This window comes from Quercus lobata, chromosome 10, assembly GCF_001633185.2.
Source record: "Quercus lobata isolate SW786 chromosome 10, ValleyOak3.0 Primary Assembly, whole genome shotgun sequence".
NCBI classification, from domain to species: domain Eukaryota; kingdom Viridiplantae; phylum Streptophyta; class Magnoliopsida; order Fagales; family Fagaceae; genus Quercus; species Quercus lobata.
In genome coordinates, this window is record NC_044913.1 from 62170127 (window position 1) to 62190502 (window position 20376).

The 20376-nt window shown below is 35.5% G+C and overlaps 1 protein-coding gene and 2 long non-coding RNA genes across 5 annotated transcripts; all 3 read left to right on the top strand.

Moving 5' to 3' along the window:
- The first annotated feature begins 2501 nt into the window (after positions 1-2501).
- On the top strand, positions 2502-5399 carry LOC115965157 (putative disease resistance protein RGA1). Its single transcript, XM_031084346.1, has 2 exons — positions 2502-2831; positions 4761-5399. Exons 1-2 carry the CDS (start codon positions 2808-2810, stop codon positions 5397-5399), a joined length of 663 nt encoding a protein of 220 aa, XP_030940206.1. The 5' UTR covers positions 2502-2807.
- Positions 5400-13902: 8503 nt separating this feature from the next.
- LOC115965435 lies at positions 13903-16646 on the top strand. 2 transcript variants are annotated; one of them, XR_004086054.1, is made up of 4 exons: positions 13903-13973; positions 15831-16041; positions 16160-16399; positions 16544-16646. It is a non-coding gene; the product is annotated as an uncharacterized LOC115965435 (long non-coding RNA). The 2 variants fall into 2 exon arrangements; XR_004086053.1 differs by lacking the exon at positions 13903-13973 and adding an exon at positions 14672-14889.
- An 84-nt stretch (positions 16647-16730) lies between these two features.
- Positions 16731-19056, top strand: LOC115962522. Of its 2 annotated transcripts, none has more exons than XR_004085459.1 (3): positions 16731-17321; positions 18263-18468; positions 18975-19056. It is a non-coding gene; the product is annotated as an uncharacterized LOC115962522 (long non-coding RNA). The 2 variants fall into 2 exon arrangements; XR_004085460.1 differs by having other exon boundaries at positions 18983-19037.
- Positions 19057-20376: the final 1320 nt, after the last annotated feature.

Sequence of the window (20376 nt, forward strand, 5' to 3'; positions counted from 1 at the left end):
TATTTTTTGGGGGTAAATTGCACATATCTGGTATATTCTTAAAATATGCAACTAATATATGATTTATTTTTGAGTTTGGCTTACTTTCAGTAATTTTTTTAATTGAATATTTTTTTTTGCTTTAAATATACAATGGTAAGTAGTAGTGGATTTAATTTCCACATTTTATTTAATTAGTAGATAATGTGATAATTTCTCATTAAAAAAAAAAAAAATATTTCAGTGAAAAAAATATATTTGAGATAAGTTAAATCCTTCATTTTTTACGACACTCACGGACTTATCTCTTTTGTGAATTTTTTTTTTTTTTTTGTTAAATGTCTCTTTTGCGATTTGTTTCATGAAGTATACATACCATTTTTATCTAACTCATGTCTATTTGCTTCGATGAAAAGCCTTCTATAAAGATAATTTTTTTTTTCAGTGTTTAGTAGCATAAGAAAAAATAGGCCAAAGGAAAACTATTTTTGGTCAATAGAAAAAGTATGACTTATTTTTTGAAATTGTTTTCCATTAAATGTTTTTAGAAAACAATTTTATCTCACAGCAAGCTAAATAAGGGAAGTTTGGAGATTGTTTTTCAACTCATTTAAGGTTACTACCAACATTAAAAAATGAGATAATTTTATAGAAAATACTTTTAAAAAATTACTCATTTTCTAGAAAATATTATCGTTGAAACTCGAAACATACAAAGCGAATTGAAATTAGAAAACCTCGAATCTAAACTTGCTTTTTAATATATCAACCTGTTCAATCAAGAGCAAGACTAGTGGTGAAGACTAGTGGTGAAGCCAAAACGACTCTTATATGCATACATATGTATATGAGTACTTGAGCCTAATCTAAATAATAATAAAAAACATTCATATCGTATTTATTTGCTTGAGGGTTTTATTTTTTATTTTAATGAATGTGTTACGCATGAATAATTCATTTTTTTCCTTAAAAAAAAAAAATTCCACTTCTCTCATGAAAGGAATTTTAGTAGCTTGACATATCTCATATAAAACTAGTGTCAATTCCGAAATTTTGGTTAATATACTCATAGAATGATCAAGTTGCAATAATTTAACAACTAATGTGAATATATATACTTGAAACATTATAGTCAACTTCAAAAAAATATTAAATTTTGACCACTCTTATAATTCTTATTTGTACACAAATTTATGTGAAAAAGAATAAATTATTACATGAATTTGTGATTCTTAATTTTTTTTTTTTTTTTAAGTTATCGCTCTCGAAAGTTAATAACAATGTTCTTTAAAAAAAATATTATAACTTTTAGTTTTTTTTTTTTTTCAACTTTTTTTTTGGCTTGGTTTAAACCATTAACAATCTTTGATAAAATAAAAAGAATTCTTATTCTTTTTCAAATGAAATTTGACATATAAAGAAATAGTAATCTATTAATTATGATATAAATAAAAAAGAATTGCATAAATAATCCATAAAAAATGAAGGAAAACTAATAATAATAATAAAAACTGCAAGATGGGTAAAGTAATATAAACTCATTCCGGGTGATGATTGATGAGTTGGTTGGGGGAAAAGCCAAGAATCTCATTCCTTTAATAAAAAAATTAAAAAAAAAAAATGAAGAAGAGAATCTCATGAGGCTTTTTGAAACAAAGCTGTATATAAAAAGGGCCTGTGTTTTGACCCATAGAAGTAAACATCTGTTATAATGTTTGTGCTGTAATTCCCATTTTGGTAACAAGAGTTTTAATTTGCAGGCTGACATGGTAATTCTTAGTTGGAACTCTTTTAAAATTTCCAACATAGGAACCAAATTTACATTAGAATCCAAAACAGAAAGGCATGTAAGGTAAAACATGTTAAGCTCAACGTCTATGGCATTTCTCTAAGTTGTCATGTACACATCGAATCCAAAATCATCTTCTTTCGGCAGAGTGTTAGTCCTACTACTTGTTCTAATCATTTGAGTCTTTCCGCCAGTGATATAAAACACGTTATAATAAATTGCTATACGAATACTTTTTTTTCTTCATTCTATTTTTCTCAGACTTTACCTATTCTCTTTCTCTTGGTGTCCATTTGCGGCATCTACCTGTTTGTGAACTAATAGAGTAAGTGCACTCTGACATGTCTTTCATGCTATGGATTTCATATTTTCTTGGCTAAATATTATATATAGTTTATTAACACAGTAAACAAAGTAAGATGAAAAGTTTGATGGAAGTGTTTCAAGGATTTAGGATTAGATTTATTGATCGTGATATTGCTATTTGTAGAAAGGTTCCTAAAAATACACGAATTCCAAGCTTATCTAGCCATTAGAGGGCTTAGCAAAAAACTACTTGAAGGTGATTTTGATAGGCATAAAATAATTATATAATATTTTTAAAGAAATATAACAAGCTTATTTTTATTATTCTATAGATCTATATTATTTAAATTAATTTTATTACTCTACAGATCCATTTTTACTATCAATTTTGTTATATTCTAATATTAAACTCTTTATATATCTGTTGTAAGGGAAAAGAAATATGGGTCGAAAGAAAGATTGATTTTGGGAGTGTGTTGAAAAACAAGATAATGGTTGTCGTTTCAAATGTAAGTTTTGTGAATGTATTTTTGCTGGGGGTGCTACAAGGATTAAATATCACTTGGCTGGAGTTAAAGGTCACGATATTAATATTTGTAAAAAAGTGCCTAAAGAGGTCCAAGAGGAAGCTTCTCTAACAATTGGTGAACCTAACAAAAAACTTAAGGGTGCATCAACTTCAAACAAGGATAAGGAGAGGGAAATCAGCTCAACTTCAATATCAAAGGATGACATGTTAAGTGGAGTGTTTGAAAAGGTAAGGAAAGATGTAAATATTTTATATTTAGATTATATTTCATCATAATCTTAGCAGTGAACTTGTGATAACATTTTTAGTTATTGATTTTAATTGTTTGAATCAAGTAAAACATTATAATAAATTTCTATATTATTTAGTGAATTTTTTTCATTGCAACAAGTGGGGAAGGGGAATTTGAACTCATGTTCTCTTCCATTGGAGAAGTGTAATGTTAGTAAACTTAGGGAAGAGGGGATGAGTGTGTTTATTCTTAGCATTATTTTATATATATATATATATATATATATTTATAATTTGATAGTTATAACTTAGGGAAGAGGGGATGAGTGTGTTTATTTCTGAAATTTAAGGGGGAGCGGGGGGGGGGGGGGTGTAGAAGGTGGAGAATAATGTGGAACACAAAAAATTGTATTCAATACTAATCTATAGAATATCTAAAAGTTGAAGTGTAGCATTTATTATTGTTACATTTTTATTGAACCATGTCGGCGGCCAAGTCATCATTTTCTTTCCATCATTTCTTCAAAAATATGCATATAAATATTAATGTATGCAATAATACATTATACCTTTACACATTCTTGAACCTAAATGTAACTTATAATAGAAAATATATGTAATACAAACATCTTGGATGGAGACACCATTTATTTATTTTTAGTTTAAACTCACTTGAAAAAAATCTCATTCCACCAATATATGCATATCCATATGCTAATGTAGTATTTAAGGTTAAGTTGAAGGGTCCAATTCCGCTCCTTTTTTTTTTGATAACCTTCAATGTCGGGTCCAATTCTGCTCCTACTTAGAGAACTATACGTCATTTTCATCAACGTCAAAAGATAGAAGTAATAAAGCTCTTAACAAAGTCTCTCCCCCTCCCCCCTCCCCCACCCTTTCTTTTTCTTTTTCTTTTTGTATAAAATATTTCATGTAAGTGGTTTTTAAAATTTTTTTATGGTGTACATAGTGCCAAATTTAATTTGAATAAAACTTTCAATAGGCACGTAGAATCACAAGTGCATGCATAATAATTCAGTTAAAAATATTAATGTGATAACAAATCTGATTGATATTACTTTTAAAACAAACCACTTCCATCACATTGGAATACATCACTTATCACAGATAATGGTTTTACATCACTTTATTATTATAATTATTATTAATTTTTTGAGTTATGTTTACTAATTACAATTCGGCATTTGGTCCATTACAGTCCAATTTGATCTATTATAGTCCAGTTTGGTCCAATTCATTCCAGTTCAATCCATAATGGTCCACTTTAATCCATTTTGGTGTACTTACCTAAAAACAGGAGGAAAAAAAAAAGGTTTGGGTTGGGAGTGCTATATTGCTATCAATTATTTGAGTAATATTCATTGTAACTATATGATCAATTTTGATTATCATGACAATCTTCTTAAAAGAATAAAAAATTTGAATAATATATTTGAAACTTAAAAATTTTAGTTATACAAAAAGAAATTAGTAAAATATAATGCATAATAACAATAGTTAGAAAAATATGGACAACTTAAAAAAATAATATCAATAAAAAACACCATAAATGATAAAATTATATATTTGTAAAAATAGAGAAATATAAATTACTTTTAGAGTTTGTTCAACTTTTAGGAAGAACAAATTATCTACAATAAAATTTAGATAATAAGTTATATATTATACCACATTTAAAAATAATTATATATTTCCAAATATCACGTGTGTTTGTAACTAGTTATTATAAAACTCCAAAAGAAAAAAAAAACTATTAATTATTGTATAAAAATTAAGAAGATTATAAACACAATATAAGTTTTTATATTTCCAATATATAAATATATCTAGACCCACCTTGTTTATTTTTAATAGAATTATACTCTACACTCCACAAACATTTTCATACTATTGTCTCTTATGCAGAGTAAGGCAGAATACATAGCTGAAATTTTACTTGGTGTTTTTGTGGAGGGACTTCTAGCCAAGTTGAGATCAATTGTTATAGAGCAACATATTAGTTTTGAGTTGGGTTTCAAGGAAGTGCTAATAGACCTTCTTATCTTGTTAACCCAAATTCAACTTGTGTTAAATGATGCTGAGAAAAGACAAGCAAGTGATGATTTTGTGAGGAGTTGGTTAGCAGAGCTTAGACGTGTTGCTTATGACATTCATGATGTGCTAGACGAGTTTGGCTATAACATTCTTCAGCAAAAGGTACTAAACTACTCTTCACCTTCTAATGACATTATCAAATTCAATATGGCAAACAAAATTAAGACCATCAACAAAACATTAAATAGACTTAAAGGTGACATTGCTAGTTATGATCTTCGAGCGGAGTTCGAGAATTCGATCCCTAAGATTAGCTTTAGCATGGAGATAGACTCCTTCCTTGATGATTCAAAAGTTAATCGAAACGTTGGAAATAACATTGTTGAAGCAACCTATTGTGATAGTGTGACAGAAATCACAAAGATTCTTCCCCAATATGAATTAACAGAATATGATTGTTGTGCCATATTCAAGGAAGAGCATTTGCAAATGAAAGACCTTTACCTCTAGATTTGAAGAAAATTGGAAAGGAGATTGTTAAAAAATGTAAAAGGGTTCCATGGGCTGCAAGATTTTTAGGGGGAATAATGTACTTTATATGTGATAATGGTGAATGGCTATCGATTCAAAATAATGAAATTTGGGATTTATTGGACGATGATAATAATGGAGTCTTTCACATATTAAAGCTACGATCATCTTTAAAAACCATCTTTGAAACGATGTTTCACATATTGTGCAGTTTTCCTTGAAGATTATGACATGAAAAAGGATGAAGTAATTCAGCATTGGATGGCTGAAGGGTTTCTTGAACCATCTAAAGAAGCTAATATGGTGATGGAGGATATTGGTAACATATATTTCAATATTTTGTTGGCCACTTCCTTTTTTCAAAATGCTATAAAGGATGCCTATGGTGATATTATTAGTTGCAAAATGCATGATTTGGTGCATGATTTTGCCATTTCAATTTCAAAATCTGAAATTCTGATTTTGGAGGGAGATTCTGTGGATAATGTTAGTAAAGTACAACCTTTATTTGCCCGATCTAATGGTGAAACAACACCAAGAACTTCATTTAGTGGAGATGGTTTCATAAGAATGCGCACATTAATTTCAGAAAATCTAGACTTTGATGACATGTTATCAAATTTTAAATGCTTACGTATTTTAAAATTATCCGGGCATAGTATAATAGGGTTGCCAAATTCAATTGAGAAATTGATACATTTGAGGCTTCTTCATATCTTGCACACCAAAATTGTGGAATTATCGAAATCCATTACTAAACTCTACAATTTGCAAACTTTAAGAATTGAAGAATGCCCCGAACTCAGGAAGCTTCCAGAAGACCTAAGCAATTTGATTAATTTGAGACATATTAATATCGGTTGTTTGAAAGGGTTATGGTACATATATAAACCACTCAAAAATATGGGGCAGTTGACTTGCCTTCAAACATTGCCATTTTTTGTTGTGGGTCAAGAAGAAGGTTATTGGATTAAAGAAATGGGACCTTTAAAGAATCTCAGAGGAGAAATAAGCATATACAATCTAGAGGTGGTGGAAGATGAGGAAGAAGCCAAAAGTGCAAAATTAAAAGAAAAGGAAATATTCAAGTTGGGATTATACTGGAAAGATAGAGATGGTCATTGTTATAATTTTAGAGCAGCAGAGTCCAACTATGATAAAGATGAAAGGGTGTTGGAAGGCCTCCAGCCTCACTCAAATTTGAAAAGCATGGGAATCGAATTTTATGGAGGAAAGAAATTCCCATCATGGGTTGGTTTGTCGCTATATCACAATTTGATTGAGATCAAGTCGAGTTCGTGCCATAAATGTGAAGAAGTTCCCACTCTGGGGCATTTACCCTGTCTTAGAGTTCTTGAAATGAGAGGAATGAGGAAGGTAAGAAGTATAGGAAGTGAGTTTTACAGTGATGGGAGTTACAGAAATAATACTACATTATTTCCGGCATTGAGAATACTCAAATTGGGAAACAATCTTTGAAGAGTGGAAGGATGCAAAGGAGTTGACAAATGCAGGTGAGGTGTTGGTGTTTCCTTGCCTTGAGGAGTTGACCATAATTTATTGTGATAAACTGAGAGATTTGCCAGACTCACTGCACACCTGCATTTCCCTTCAGAAATTGGTAGTTGAAAGTTGTCTAGACTTGAGTTCTTTGCCAGGTGTCCTATCACCTATTCAACACTTGGAGATAAAGAACTGTGGTACTAAAGAACTACTCGGAGGGATACAATTCTGTATGTTAGTGTATAGCTTAGACTAGTTTAGCCCATTGGGCTTAGCCCAGTATACTGTACTTGTAATTTACTCCTTTTACTTGTACTGCACACATATCTAGCCTATATAAGGCTCTCTATTGTACATTATTATACACACATCAATATACAGACTATTCAGTCTTTCTCACACTTTATATTCTTAACATGGTATCAGAGCTATTCCTCTGACTTTCTGGTTCCTGTGGACATCTCCGGCGTTCTTCCGCTGCCCTCGCCTTCATCCAGTAGCCACTGTCAAAAGCGAGTCACCGCCGTCACGCCCACAGTCCCAGCAACTCTCATATCTCATTGTTCTGCTCATCCAACTGTCAAAGCAAAGGCATTGAGTGACAGAACAGACAATCCCGAGCAAAACCCAACCAAGAACGGCCAGAAACCTCTTCACACGCGCCTCAACGCGCCGCCCGAAGTTTTTGCCTCACGAGCACGCGCTCCAAGCGCCGCCACGCGCCGTCACTCTCACTCATACGCCACACGCGCCAGACCAGACTTACTCCACGCGCCACACGCGCCCCACGCGCCAACTTTGTTTCACGGACTGCCACGTCAGCCCTAGTGTGACGTCACACTTCCACGTCAGCACACGTCATCCGTTGACTTGACCAGGCCTGACCGTTGACCGTTGACTTTGACTTGACCGTTGACTTTAACCGTTGACCCAGTCAAAATTTTTCAACAGGACCTGTCTTGCTCAGTTTTTCGCGTAGATTCTGATTTTGGACCCCGTTTCTGCATTTGAGGTATCTAAATCTCACTTTTTGGTCATTTTCTTCATTATGGCTCAACAAAGTGAATGAGATATCATACGTCCTATCACCATCATGTTGGATGATCCTACTAGCTATCATGCATGGTCTCAGAATATGACTGTCTTTCTCAAGGGTCATAAACTGTGGAGATATGTGACTGGTTCAATTCCTAAGCCAGTACCAGACCCTAAGTCCAAAGCCACAGCTGCTGAAGAGTCTTCTAAGACTACTGTTACAACAGATGATTATGAAGAATGTCTAGAGGAATGGGAGAGTATTCAGAGTAAGATCTTATCTTGGTTTATCAATACCTCTATTCCCTCCATTCATAATCTTCTTCCTCGTCTTGAAACTGCTAAGGCTGCTTGGAAATTTTTGGCCGATCGTTATAATTGCACTAATGATTCAAGCTTGGAGTTTCATATTGAATCAAAACTTTATCAAATGCGCCAAGAGACAGGTCAGTCTATTTCTAATTTTTACTCTCAGACTTCTACTATGTGGGAACAACTCTCTGCTACAGATCCTCCACTGGTGTGTTCTAAGGACATTGAGTTTTTTGTTAAATATCGGGATCGTCGTAGATTTATGCACTTCATGATGGGTTTACGTGAGGATTTTGAGCCTACTAGGGCTTCTCTACTTAGCCGGTCTCCTACTCCTTCTCTTGATGCTGCAGTAAAGGAGCTCATTTCTGAGGAGAATCGTCGGCCTACTTATCAATGACATCATCTGATCATGTATTGGCTACACCCTCACCACAGCCTCCCATTGTTGCATTCACTACTCCTCCGCGAATAAACTCCGGGCGTCCCACCTCTTAGTCTTCCAAAGGTACTCACTGCAAGTTTTGCTGTGCCAAAGGCCATCACATTTCTATTTGTCGTAAGCTACAGAAATTTGTGCAAGAGCAGAATAAAGCTTCTCTTCCTCAGGCAGCTGCTGTATGTCCTTCAGATCTATCGGTTCCTACAGGTCCATCTTTAGCTTCCTCACTTACTACGGCTGATATTGAGGCAGTTGTTCAATAGGTTTTATCCCGCACTTCCACTACCCTTTCTATCACCTCAGGTAAACAACCTTGATTTTTTGATACTGCATGTTGTAACCATATGACTCCTGATGAATCCCAATTTTTTGATAAGGCACCCTTAGAACATCCAATCACCATTTACACTGCTGACGGAACTCCTATGCCTGTTAGTCATAAAGGAACAATTTCTTCTCCTTGTTTATCCCTTAGTGACACTTTTCATATTCCAAAGTTATCCCTTAATTTGCTTTCTGTTGGTCAACTTTGCGAATTAGGTGTAGGTCTTCTATTTACTAATCATGGTGTGGATGTGCAGGATCCCCGGACGGGTCAAGTGCTTGGGACAGGCCGTAAGGTTGGTCGCATGTTTGAGGTTCATGACTTGAAGATTCCTTCACAAGTTGTTTCTGCAGCTGCTATCACTGCCACCTCCTCACCTGATCTATGGCATGCTCGTCTTGGTCATCCATCCTTATCTCGTCTTCAATTATTAGCTTCTCAATGTCATTTAGGTTCAATTCAGTTTCAAAAATTTGATTGTACTTCCTGTCATTTTGGCAAACAAACAAAATTGCCCTTTAATAAAAGTGACTCCTTTTCTTCTGCCCCTTTTGATCTTATACATTCTGATATTTGGGGTCTTGCACCTGTTCCCACTGAGGGGGGATCTAAATATTTTGTCATATTTGTGGATGATTTTTCTCGGTATACTTGGATTTATCTGCTTCACCATAGGTCTGAACTTGTGTTTATTTACCAAACATTTCATAAAATGATTGAAACACAGTTCAATTGCACCGTTAAAGTCTTTCGATCAGATAATGCTCAAGAATATAATGATAAATCTTTCCTATCCTTTTTAGACAAACATGGTACTTTCCCTCAGCGGTCTTGTCCTTACACCTCTCAACAAAATGGTAGTGCAGAACGAAAACATCGTCACATTCTTGATGTTGTCCGCACCCTTCTCATTTCTGCCTCTCTTCTTGAGCGCTTTTGGGGTGAGGCCGCACTCACTGCTGTGCACACCATTAATCGTATTCCTTCACCAACTACACACAATAAATCACCATTTGAGCTTCTCTATGGTCAAACTCCTAACTACTCCTCTCTTCAGGTTTTTGGTTGTGCTTGCTTTGTCTCTCTTCCTCCTCATGAACGAACAAAGCTCCAACCTCGTACTCGTCTATGTTGTTTCCTTGGTTATGGTGTGTCTCAAAAAGGGTTTCGCTGCTATGATCCCATTTCTCATCGCCTTCGTGTCTCCCGTCATGTTGAGTTTTGGGAACATCGTCCTTTCACGAGTCTTCAGTAGTTTCCTACATCTTCTTCCTCAGAGTCTCCCATTTTTACTGATCTTTTCCTCCCTCTCTATCCTGAACTTATGGAGGATTCTTCAACATCGACTGCTTCTCCAGACGACTCATCTCCGGTTCTGTCTCCGGCATATGACCCGCCTGTCTTGGATCCTGTGGCACCACCCTCTCCTGAGTCTCCTATTGGTCCTGAACTTCGTCGTTCCACTCGGGTAAGCATTCCTCCCCCTTATCTCACTGATTATCATTGCTCTTTTGCTCTTGCCACTCTCTATGAACCTCACACCTATCGTGAGGCTCATACTGACCCTCTTTGGCAGCAAGCTATGAATGAAGAACTAGATGCCCTTCATAAGAATTACACTTGGGATATGGTTGATTTGCCTCCTGGTCAGTCTGTAGTAGGTTGTAGGTGAGTTTACAAGATCAAGATCAAGGCTGATGGATCTGTTGAACGATACAAGGCTTGCCTAGTTGCCAAGGGCTTTACTCAGGAGTATGGTATTGACTATGAGGAAACATTTGCTCCTGTTGCTCGTCTTACATTTGTTAGATGTCTCATTGCTGTGGCTGCTGTTCGCCGTTGGCCTCTTTATCAAATGGATGTGAAGAATGCTTTCCTCAATGGAGACCTCCATGAAGAAGTGTACATGCAACCACCCCCTGGCTATCCACACTCAGGCAATCAAGTTTGCCGCCTTCGCCGTGCTCTTTATGGCCTCAAGCAGGCTCCTCGAGCTTGGTTTGAAAAGTTTAGCTCTGTTGTTGCTCAGCAGGGTTTCACTTCGAGTTCTCATGACACTGCTCTCTTTGTTCGAAGATCCTCTGCTGGTATCACTCTTATTCTTCTTTATGTTGATGATATGATTATTACTGGAGATGATTCTGCAGGTATCCGCTCTCTTCAGAACTTCCTTAGTCAGCATTTTGAGATGAAAGATCTGGGCACTCTCAGCTATTTTCTTGGGCTTAAGGTTACCTCATCCTCTGATGGATACTATCTTTCCCAGGCTAAATATGCTTCTGATCTTCTCTCCAAAGCCGGTGTCACTGATAACAAGACTGTTTCCACTCCTTTGGAATACAATGCAAAGCTCACACCCTTGGACGGTGAACCTATATCCGATGCTACTCGCTATTGTCAGTTGGTTGGCAGTTTGATCTATCTCACTGTTATTCGTCCGGATATTTCACATGCCGTGGGTATGGTTAGTAAGTTCATGGATGCACCTCGTTCTGTCCACTATACTGCTGTTCTTCAGATTCTCCGATATGTCAAAGGCACACTTTATCATGGTCTGCATTACTCCTCTCGATCTTCTCTCGAGCTTCATGCTTATTCAGATGCTGACTGGGCAGGTGATCCGACTAATCGATGCTCAATCACAGGTTTCTGTTTCCTGTTAGGTACTTCTCTGGTCTCGTGGTGTAGCAAGAAGCAGGATGTGGTTTCCCATTCCAGTATTGAGGCTGAGTGTCGTGCCTTTGCCGACACCACTTGTGAGCTTGTTTGGCTTCGTTGGCTCTTGGCTGACATGGATGCTCCACAGCCCACTGCCACTCCTCTTTATTGTGACAATCGTAGTGCTATCTACATTGCTCATAATGATGTCTTCCATAAACGCACTAAGCATATTGAGATCGACTGTCACATCACTCGCCAGCATCTTAAGAAAGGAAATCTCAAGTTATTCTCCATCTCCTCTGCTAACCAGCCTGCTGATATCTTTACCAAGACTCATCCGCCTGGTCGTCTTCGAGATCTTATATCCAAACTCCAGTTGGCTTCCTCCTTGCCACCTCGAGTTTGAGGGAGGATGTTAGTGTATAGCTTAGACTAGTTTAGCCCATTGGGCTTAGCCCAGTATACTGTACTTGTAATTTACTCCTTTTACTTGTACTGTACACATATCTAGCCTATATAAGGCTCTCTATTGTACATTATTATACACACATCAATATACAGACTATTCAGTCTTTCTCGCGCTTTATATTCTTAACCCTGTACATCTCTTCAATATTTGGAGGATGGGCGCTGTTTGAATTTGAAATCAATTCCAGAATCACTGACTCCTGCAGTTCCCTTCAGAACTTGGTAGTATGCGATTGTCCTAAGCTGAGGTCATTGCCAGGTGTCCCGTCAGTTATTCAACACTTGGAGATAATAGGGTGTGGTATTGATGAACTACCCAGTGGGCTACAATTCTGCACATCTCTTCAATTTTTGAAGATTGGGGACTGTCCGAATCTGAAATCAATTCCAGATTTAGGAGAAGTATTTCATTCTCTTATTCATTTAAAACTTAGCAACTGTCCTCATCTAAGACTGAAGCTTTCACGGCGAGAGGGCCACTTAAAAGACTTTGATAATCGGTGGGTTTATTGAAGACTTGGATGCTTTCCCGAGTCTGCGTTATCCTTTCATTCGATACTCGCACGCGACCCTCAAAAAGCTAAGGTTGCTTGGGAGTCCTAAACTCAACTCTCTCCCGAACGAAATTCAACTCTTCACTGCCCTAGAAGAGCTGTGGATAGAGAACTTTGACGGAATGGAAGCTTTGCCTGATTGGTTGGGCATTCCTTCTTCTCTTCAAAAGCTGTCTCTTTACTTCTGCCAAATGCTGATGTGCCATCCCATTCTAGATCTCACCAATTTAAAGCATCTGCACATTGCTTGTTGCCCCAATTTAGCTAAAAGATGTGCAGATGGGAGCAGCGCAGAGTGGTTTAAGATTGCCCTTATTCCAAACATCAAATTCAATGGAAAATACATCAAAGGGAAGGATTCTGAGGACTCTGAAGACTTTTACGACTATGACTTTGACGTCTCTGAAGATGACTTGTAAGTGTACTTATACCTGGACTACAAGTATATTCCATTTCCTACTAGCCCCCAATTTATTTATGTAATTTTTTATTTTTAAAAGGGCTATTCTTAAATTTCACATCTCAACATTTTAGATTAATTATATATATATATAAAAAAAAAAGATTAATGCTTCTTGAATTAATTCATAGAAATTTAACTCACCAACCACTCTGATTAGTGGAATGTTGCAAAAAATTTGATCTCAGCCAATGCTCATAAAATTTGTTAGATTAATCCATTCATGATAACATACATACTCATTCCGTTTCTCAGCATTTCTTTTAACCTTCACTTATTGGTGTCAAATTGATTATGTCCATTGATGAAAGCATACTTATTCTTTTCAATTTCATGAGCTGGAATTCTGATAATACATGGAGCAGTTCTTGTTTTTAGGTCTTTGTAAAAGTTGGAAATAGATTTTGTTAATTTGGGCTGCAGGGTCATAATTCCAATGTTTATTTGAGTGAATTTATTGTGAGAAAGTGGAGTTGGGTTGCACAAGGATGAGATGAGACATTGGGTGGGAGAAGGTTTTGTGGATTTTTGTTTTCATGTTTGGGCTGGAAGGTCAATTTTACTGGTCCATGAAGTTATGTGATCCCCAGTTTTACTAGTGGAAGCAAAGCTAAACTTTCTTGTAAAGTTTTAGACAGCACTGAAGGAAGGTGTTGATGATTCTAATATATTTATATATCATTTTTGACTTTTGAAGGTTGCTAACACATTTAAAATTTTTCAGCTAACTCATGAAGCTTGCAAGAAGATTCCATCTTGGAAAATAACCAACTCAATGACAACTGACGCCAAGGTACTTCAGGTCTGCTTTCTCTTTACCATTTTAGATACGTGTATATAACTTACTTCTTAATTGGTTCTTTGTGAGATCCAATTCAGTTTATATATATTTGTACAGCCACTGGGTTCTGTACCCATTGTGTGGATAGCTACATAAAATTGTTAGTCTATGTAAAGGTGTGCATGTCAACTCCATATATGTGTTCATGTCACCAAGACAATGTATAGAGTTAGATTGAGTAGTCAGATCGCAGAATTATGGTTTGACAGTACTTGTTGACATGAAAGTCATTCTGTACTCATTGACATGACTGTACTTGTTACTTAGCATCTATTCATCTTGATATTCTGATATATATGTAGTTTTCATGTGTTGATGTCATTGTATCAGTGTTGTAAGAGCCACCAGAAAATTTCTCATTTATCAGAGGATATTTTTTCCAATGTCAAGGATACTTCACATAGCACCCATTTCTGCCAGCTTTGACACCTATTTCTTTGTTGTTTTTGTGATGAAAATTATTATAATCAGTCAAACAATTTTCCAAAAATGGGTGAAGAAAGTAGCAGTGTGTACCTCAATACTTTCATGTAATGATGTAAGGACCTGAAACAAAACAAAAAAAAAAAAAAAACAAAAAACAAAAAAAGCAGCAAAGAGAAGAGAGTGTTAGTTCAATAAGCCCTAATCATAATCATAAATTTAGATGCAAAAAGAAGAAGGGATGGATGTACGGTACCTGGAGAAATAGGCGGTGGAGATGTTGTTGCTCCTCGGTACTGAAATTTTGAAAGGCACTGCAGAATCCCTACACCAACACGAGATTACTATCCCAGCTTTGACACCTGTTACTGCCACCAGTAATTTCTTTTTTATCAGCGGATACTTTTCCAATGTCAAGGATGCTTCACGATTGTTTGGTGCTAGGGTAATTTTTTTTTATCTCTCTTTCCATGGAAAACTAAATGAAGAACTGAAGCTTGAATTGGTTCCAAATTTCTTGTCTAATTGTTTCATTGAAATTTGTGAGTTGTTGCATTCTCTTCTTCTTTTCATTTGATGTCTCTCTTCCGACAAAACCTAATATGATTCCTTTTGATTCTTTTTTCTTCTTTCAATTTCATATTATTATTATTAAATTTTTTGTTCGTATACTATTTATAGATTTTGGCCACCCTTCTTATCCCTATTAGAAGCCATGCACTTCAGCACAGACTAGCCTTAGATTTGCCCTATTCCAAATATCCGGACAAACATTTGATTCCTATTCTAAGCTCAAAATAATCTTAATTCATATTTCCTTTGAAAGGTCCTTTTTTCTAACATTTCATTTTGGAATAAACTAGTTCTTTTTATAATTAATTTACCATCTTTCTTATCCTCTTATTTTAAGGCTACTTCCCTTCAATTTTTGTGTCAAACTTGTATCTCTATGTACTGCAACATATTCTTCTGCATAGCATATGTAAACCTCCAAATTTCTGTTTCAAACAATTCCCTCAAATTTTTTGGATTTATTTTACATAGGAAATTCTGGTATACTTGTTACTATTGCATTGTCTTCGCTATAATGTTTTGACTTTTCAGTTTTCTAATAATAATGGCTCTTATCGAATATTAAGCAACAGCATTTTGTATATGCTTTGGTCATAATCTGAATTCATTTCTATATGTCCACAATCTAGCTATCACATCTGCTGCATCTGTTTATTTGAGGACTCAATATGCCTGCTAATTGCAGCCAGGAAACAGCTATGAAGTTCATATATATGCTTATGTGCACAAATTCATGTATTCTGGAACCATGCAAGATCCCATAAGCCAATGCTTGAGCATCATTCATCTCTCTTAAATTTCTCTCTGTTATAGGAGATAAAAGAAGCAACAAAACCAACATAAATTTGAAGGCATAAATACACTATGACAATGGCTCTACTTGACTATGCAAAGATATGGAGACAACACTAAAATTCCTACCTGCCCTCTTCGAAGCTTCTCCAAGGGAATTCCAACCATGCCATCTTGGTTTAAGCATCCTACATAAACTTGTGTCTTGGTCCTAGTGGTAGAGAGGCTTCCGGTACATACTCTGACCATCACTTTTAAACCATATATAGCATTTTCAGCTTGGTATATTTGTTAAAGGTTTCATTTAATCTTGAATGAAAATTCCATGACTTGAACACACTTTTTATAAGGTTCAAAGTGGTTGGCCTACGTCCTCATCTCCATTTGGAAAGGATCATGACCTAGAAGAAGGAACATGTTCACCATTACAAGAAAAGAGTTCCCACAAAATTGAAGGACAAGGTCAAGGATTTGAGACATACTCTCAGCATGAAGAAACATAATCAGGATGTTAGCACCACACCCATCTTGGGATGTCAGGTTGGATGATGATAAAGTTGAAGAAGATGCTGTTTTCTTTGGAGCCCCAAGTAACATCATTACAACCTTATTTTTCTTAATACATTTGTTCCCATGTTGTCTTTCATTATTCTTTTACTGCTTTTGTGAGGTAAAATGCAAACACTCCAATGTGGCTTCCTAATTCATAATGCCCCTTTTCATATGATTTTCAGCATTGAATCAAAGCTGGCTCCTGAGGGGTTCAAGGAAAACCACCAGACATAATCCAAGAGCAATACATAAGAATTTCGGGAAGCATGTTTTGTCAATCACTATCATTCTTAGTATTAAAAAGAAAAACAGATGCCTACAAGTCTTAGAGGACATTAACTGTAACTGTAACTGCAACTGAAAATTTGGCATCTGCTTTTGCTGTGGTATCAGAAATTCAAAGTGCTATTCACAAACTTATCATATGCCAGACTCACTGCATACCGACGTTTTCCTTCAGAATTTGGCAGTAAAGGACTGTCCTGATCTGAGGTCTTTGCCAGGTGTCCCGTCCATAATAAGGTGTGGTATTGAAGAACCACCCAATGGGATACAGTGTTATACCTCTCTTCTTCAATATATGGAGAATGGGAATTGTGTGGGTTCTACTTCCATTCAACACTACCACCCCTTCCTCCAAAAGCTCAAATTGTGTGGGTCGTCTATACAGGCTATAGTCCACTCTCTCTTGGTCCTGGACCAAATTCAATACTTCATTGCCCTTAAAATTCTGTGGATGGAGAATTTTCATGAAATGGTAGCTTTGCCAGAGTGGTTGGGCAATCTTTCCTCTCTTCAAAAGCTGTATATTGTGGATTGCGAGAAGCTGATGTATCTGCCCACTGAGCAAGCCATGCAACGCCTCACCAAATTGGAAAAGCTGATGATTTATGATTTTCCCAAACTAAACAATGAGCAGTCCAAGATTAACCACATTCCACTGGTTCACATAAATACTCAGTAAGTCTACTCATACTACTATTCTCTTATATTCGTAATGGGTGAGAGTGTTCCTGGTATGAATACTTAATTGGACACAACTAAGAAAATTTATAAATGCTACAATTTGGGTTAATGATTCTTGATATAAATATTAGAAATTAATATCACCACTACTCTGGAAATACTTGAAATATTCAATTTATGAAATTACTATTTTCAATCATTTGAAATAAGTCTATAAAAAGCAGAGTATAATTAAAATTTTTGTGATTGATGCCAATTGACAGGTACTATTCAAATTTTTGTTTCTGCAAATCGTCACGAGACTTAAAAAGTTGCTAAAAGTATTGTTTACTTGTATAATTTAGGTTGACCACATTCCGGTTGTTGAAATAGCTGAATCTGTTACCAATTTGTCTTGCTTCTATTCAATTTCAGTTTGCTAAGCTATTTTCTTTCTGAAATTTTTTCAAAATTGAAATTTTCTGGACATTAGGAAATTTGGAATATTGGATTCATCATTGGTAGAGCTTGTTTTATGTCCACATGCTCATTCTTTCTCTCGGCATTTCTTGTAAAACTGTAATAGTTCATGGATCAGTTCTTTTTCTTAGGGCTGTCTAAAACTTGACAGTAGACTTTATTGATTTGGGTGGATCAAGGTCTTGCTGATTTTTCTTTTCACGTTTGGGTGGGTAAAGCTCAGTTTTACTGTTAACTGTCAATGAAATTATGTGATCCCCAGTTCTAGTTGGGCGTATGGTGTTATTATGCCTTATCCTGAACAGTGTGATTGTCCTATGTTTTGAGTCTTTTAATTACTGACAAGTATATGACGAACTAATTGCTACGAGCATGGGATGTTAAAAAACTACCAAAACTAACAACACATGGATTCTTCATTATTCCAAGAACTAGAAGATTATTCAATCAGTTAAATATGTTGCCTCAATGTGCAGGCAATAGGGACAGCATATCTATTGTGTTTTGCCAGAGGAAAAATTAATTTGTAGAGTTTGAATTCGTTCCCAAGCCAATTGAAGAGCTGCATATTCGTCATTTCCCCAAATTAAAGGAAAAAAGTGCGAAGTGGTCCAGGATTGCCTATATATCAAATAGCTGGATCACTAAATGTCTTGAACAAAAAGCAGTTTGAAGATGACCAGTAAGTTTTCTCCTTCCTCAGCCTCCTTTCTTCTGTTACACTCTCCTTTAAAAAAAAACCTAGGAGTGATTTATTTATTTATTTAATAATTATTCCCAATTTCTTCCTTCTTTCTTCAATTTCCCCCAATATTTTTGTTTATGGTTATTTCTTAAGAAGTTTTAATCTGACCACAAGCTAATAGAAGTTTATAAGAATTGGTAAGTTTTCTCAAATCTTCTAATATATAAAGCACTAACTCAATCCAGTTAAGTATATTATTCATGCCTGTTATCCCATGTTCCCTCTCACTTTTCCTACAACATTTTCTAACTTGTTAATTAGCATCTATATCATCTTGATATTCCTGTATATATATGTCGTTTCAAGTGTTGATGTCATTGAATTAATGTAGCGCTTTACAATTCTTCTAATGTAAGAGTCACCAGAAAATTTTCTTTTCCAATGTCAAGGATGCTTCACGCACCACCCATTTTTGGAACCTAATCTTCTTTTGGTTATCTTAGCTGTTCAGCCAGCTTTGACACCTATATGTCCTTAGCTGGAGCCTCTGCAGAGGTGCTGCAGTAGCTTTTCATCTTTTTAAGAACTGGAACATGAACTGCTAGTACTTACCAGCAATGCAGGAGGTGCGATCCCTTTCTACGGAAAGCTAAATGGAAGATTTCTGGAGCAGCTGTCAAAGCTGGGTGTTTTGTTCCTTACTGTTTGCTTTGAAAGGGATACTGCAGCAAGAGTGGTCCATTGGTAGAAGATTCTTCATAGTCCAAGAATCACAGTGGAGGGAATTCTAAATTGGTTCCAATGAGATTGTTTCATTGAAATTTGTGAGTTCTCCCATTCTCATATTCTTCTCTTTTGATTTCTCTCTTCCAACAAAACCTATTATGAATCCTTTATTTTTGGTTCTTTTTCTACTTTCAGTTTTGTATATTGTTTCCTAAAGTTATTGTTAATGTACTATTTACAGGTTTGTTATAATTCATTTTCTAATTATTGGTCATGTACTTCAGCACAGAGTGGCCCAAGATTCACCATGTTTCAAATATCCAGATAAACTTTTGAGTCCTATTCTTTGCTCAAAATAATCTAAAATTGGTTTTTTCTCTCAAATCTCCTTTTCTCAAAATAAAACTAGTTGTTTTGCATTTTTCACATGCTAGATATCTTGTTCACTTATTTTATAGCGATATCACTTCAATTTTTTTTTTGAACTTGTATTCAATGTAGTAAACATATTTAACTGCGTAGTGAATGTAGATCTTCAATTTTTTTTTTTCTCAATCAATTCCCTTTATCTGTTTTTGGTTAGTTTTGTACATAAATTCCGGGTCTACTTGTTACTATTGCATTTACTTCACTATAACTTTTTGACTTATCAATTTTTCTAAAAATTAGGGCTATTTATGTGTACAAATTTTAAAAGTCATTTTTATAGTACCACGTCCACCCTTACTTTGTCAATGCCATGAATTTTTTTTATTTTTTTATTTGTACAAAGTTTAAAAAGATAATATTGCCTCCACTATTAGGTGTATCTGAATCTTAGGAGAAAAAATGTTGAATTTATGAGTATGATTTCTGTAAGCCATAGTTAGCAGCACTTGACAATTCTTTTGATGTAACTACCACCATGTAATTTCATTTTTATCAGTGAATACTTTTCCAATGTCAAGGATGCTTCATGATTGTTTGGAGCTGGGGGTAACCTTTTATCTCTTCAAGAATAGAAGTTCAGGAGCAAGAGTGCTACTACCTACCAGCAGAGCAGGTGGCACACTCACTTTCCATGGAAAGCTTGAATTGGTTCCAAATTTCCAATCTAATTGTTTCATTGTAATTTGTGAGTTGTCACATTCTCTTCTTCATTTCATTTGATTTCTCTCTTCGATCAAAACCTAATATGAT

Bases quoted from the DNA above. Each gene is read 5' to 3' on its own strand.
- LOC115965157 (XM_031084346.1), top strand. From the start codon at position 2,808: ATGTTAAGTGGAGTGTTTGAAAAG. The intron at 2,832-4,760 runs GTAAGGAAAGAT...TCTCTTATGCAG, and splicing joins TAAGTGGAGTGTTTGAAAAG to AGTAAGGCAGAATACATAGC.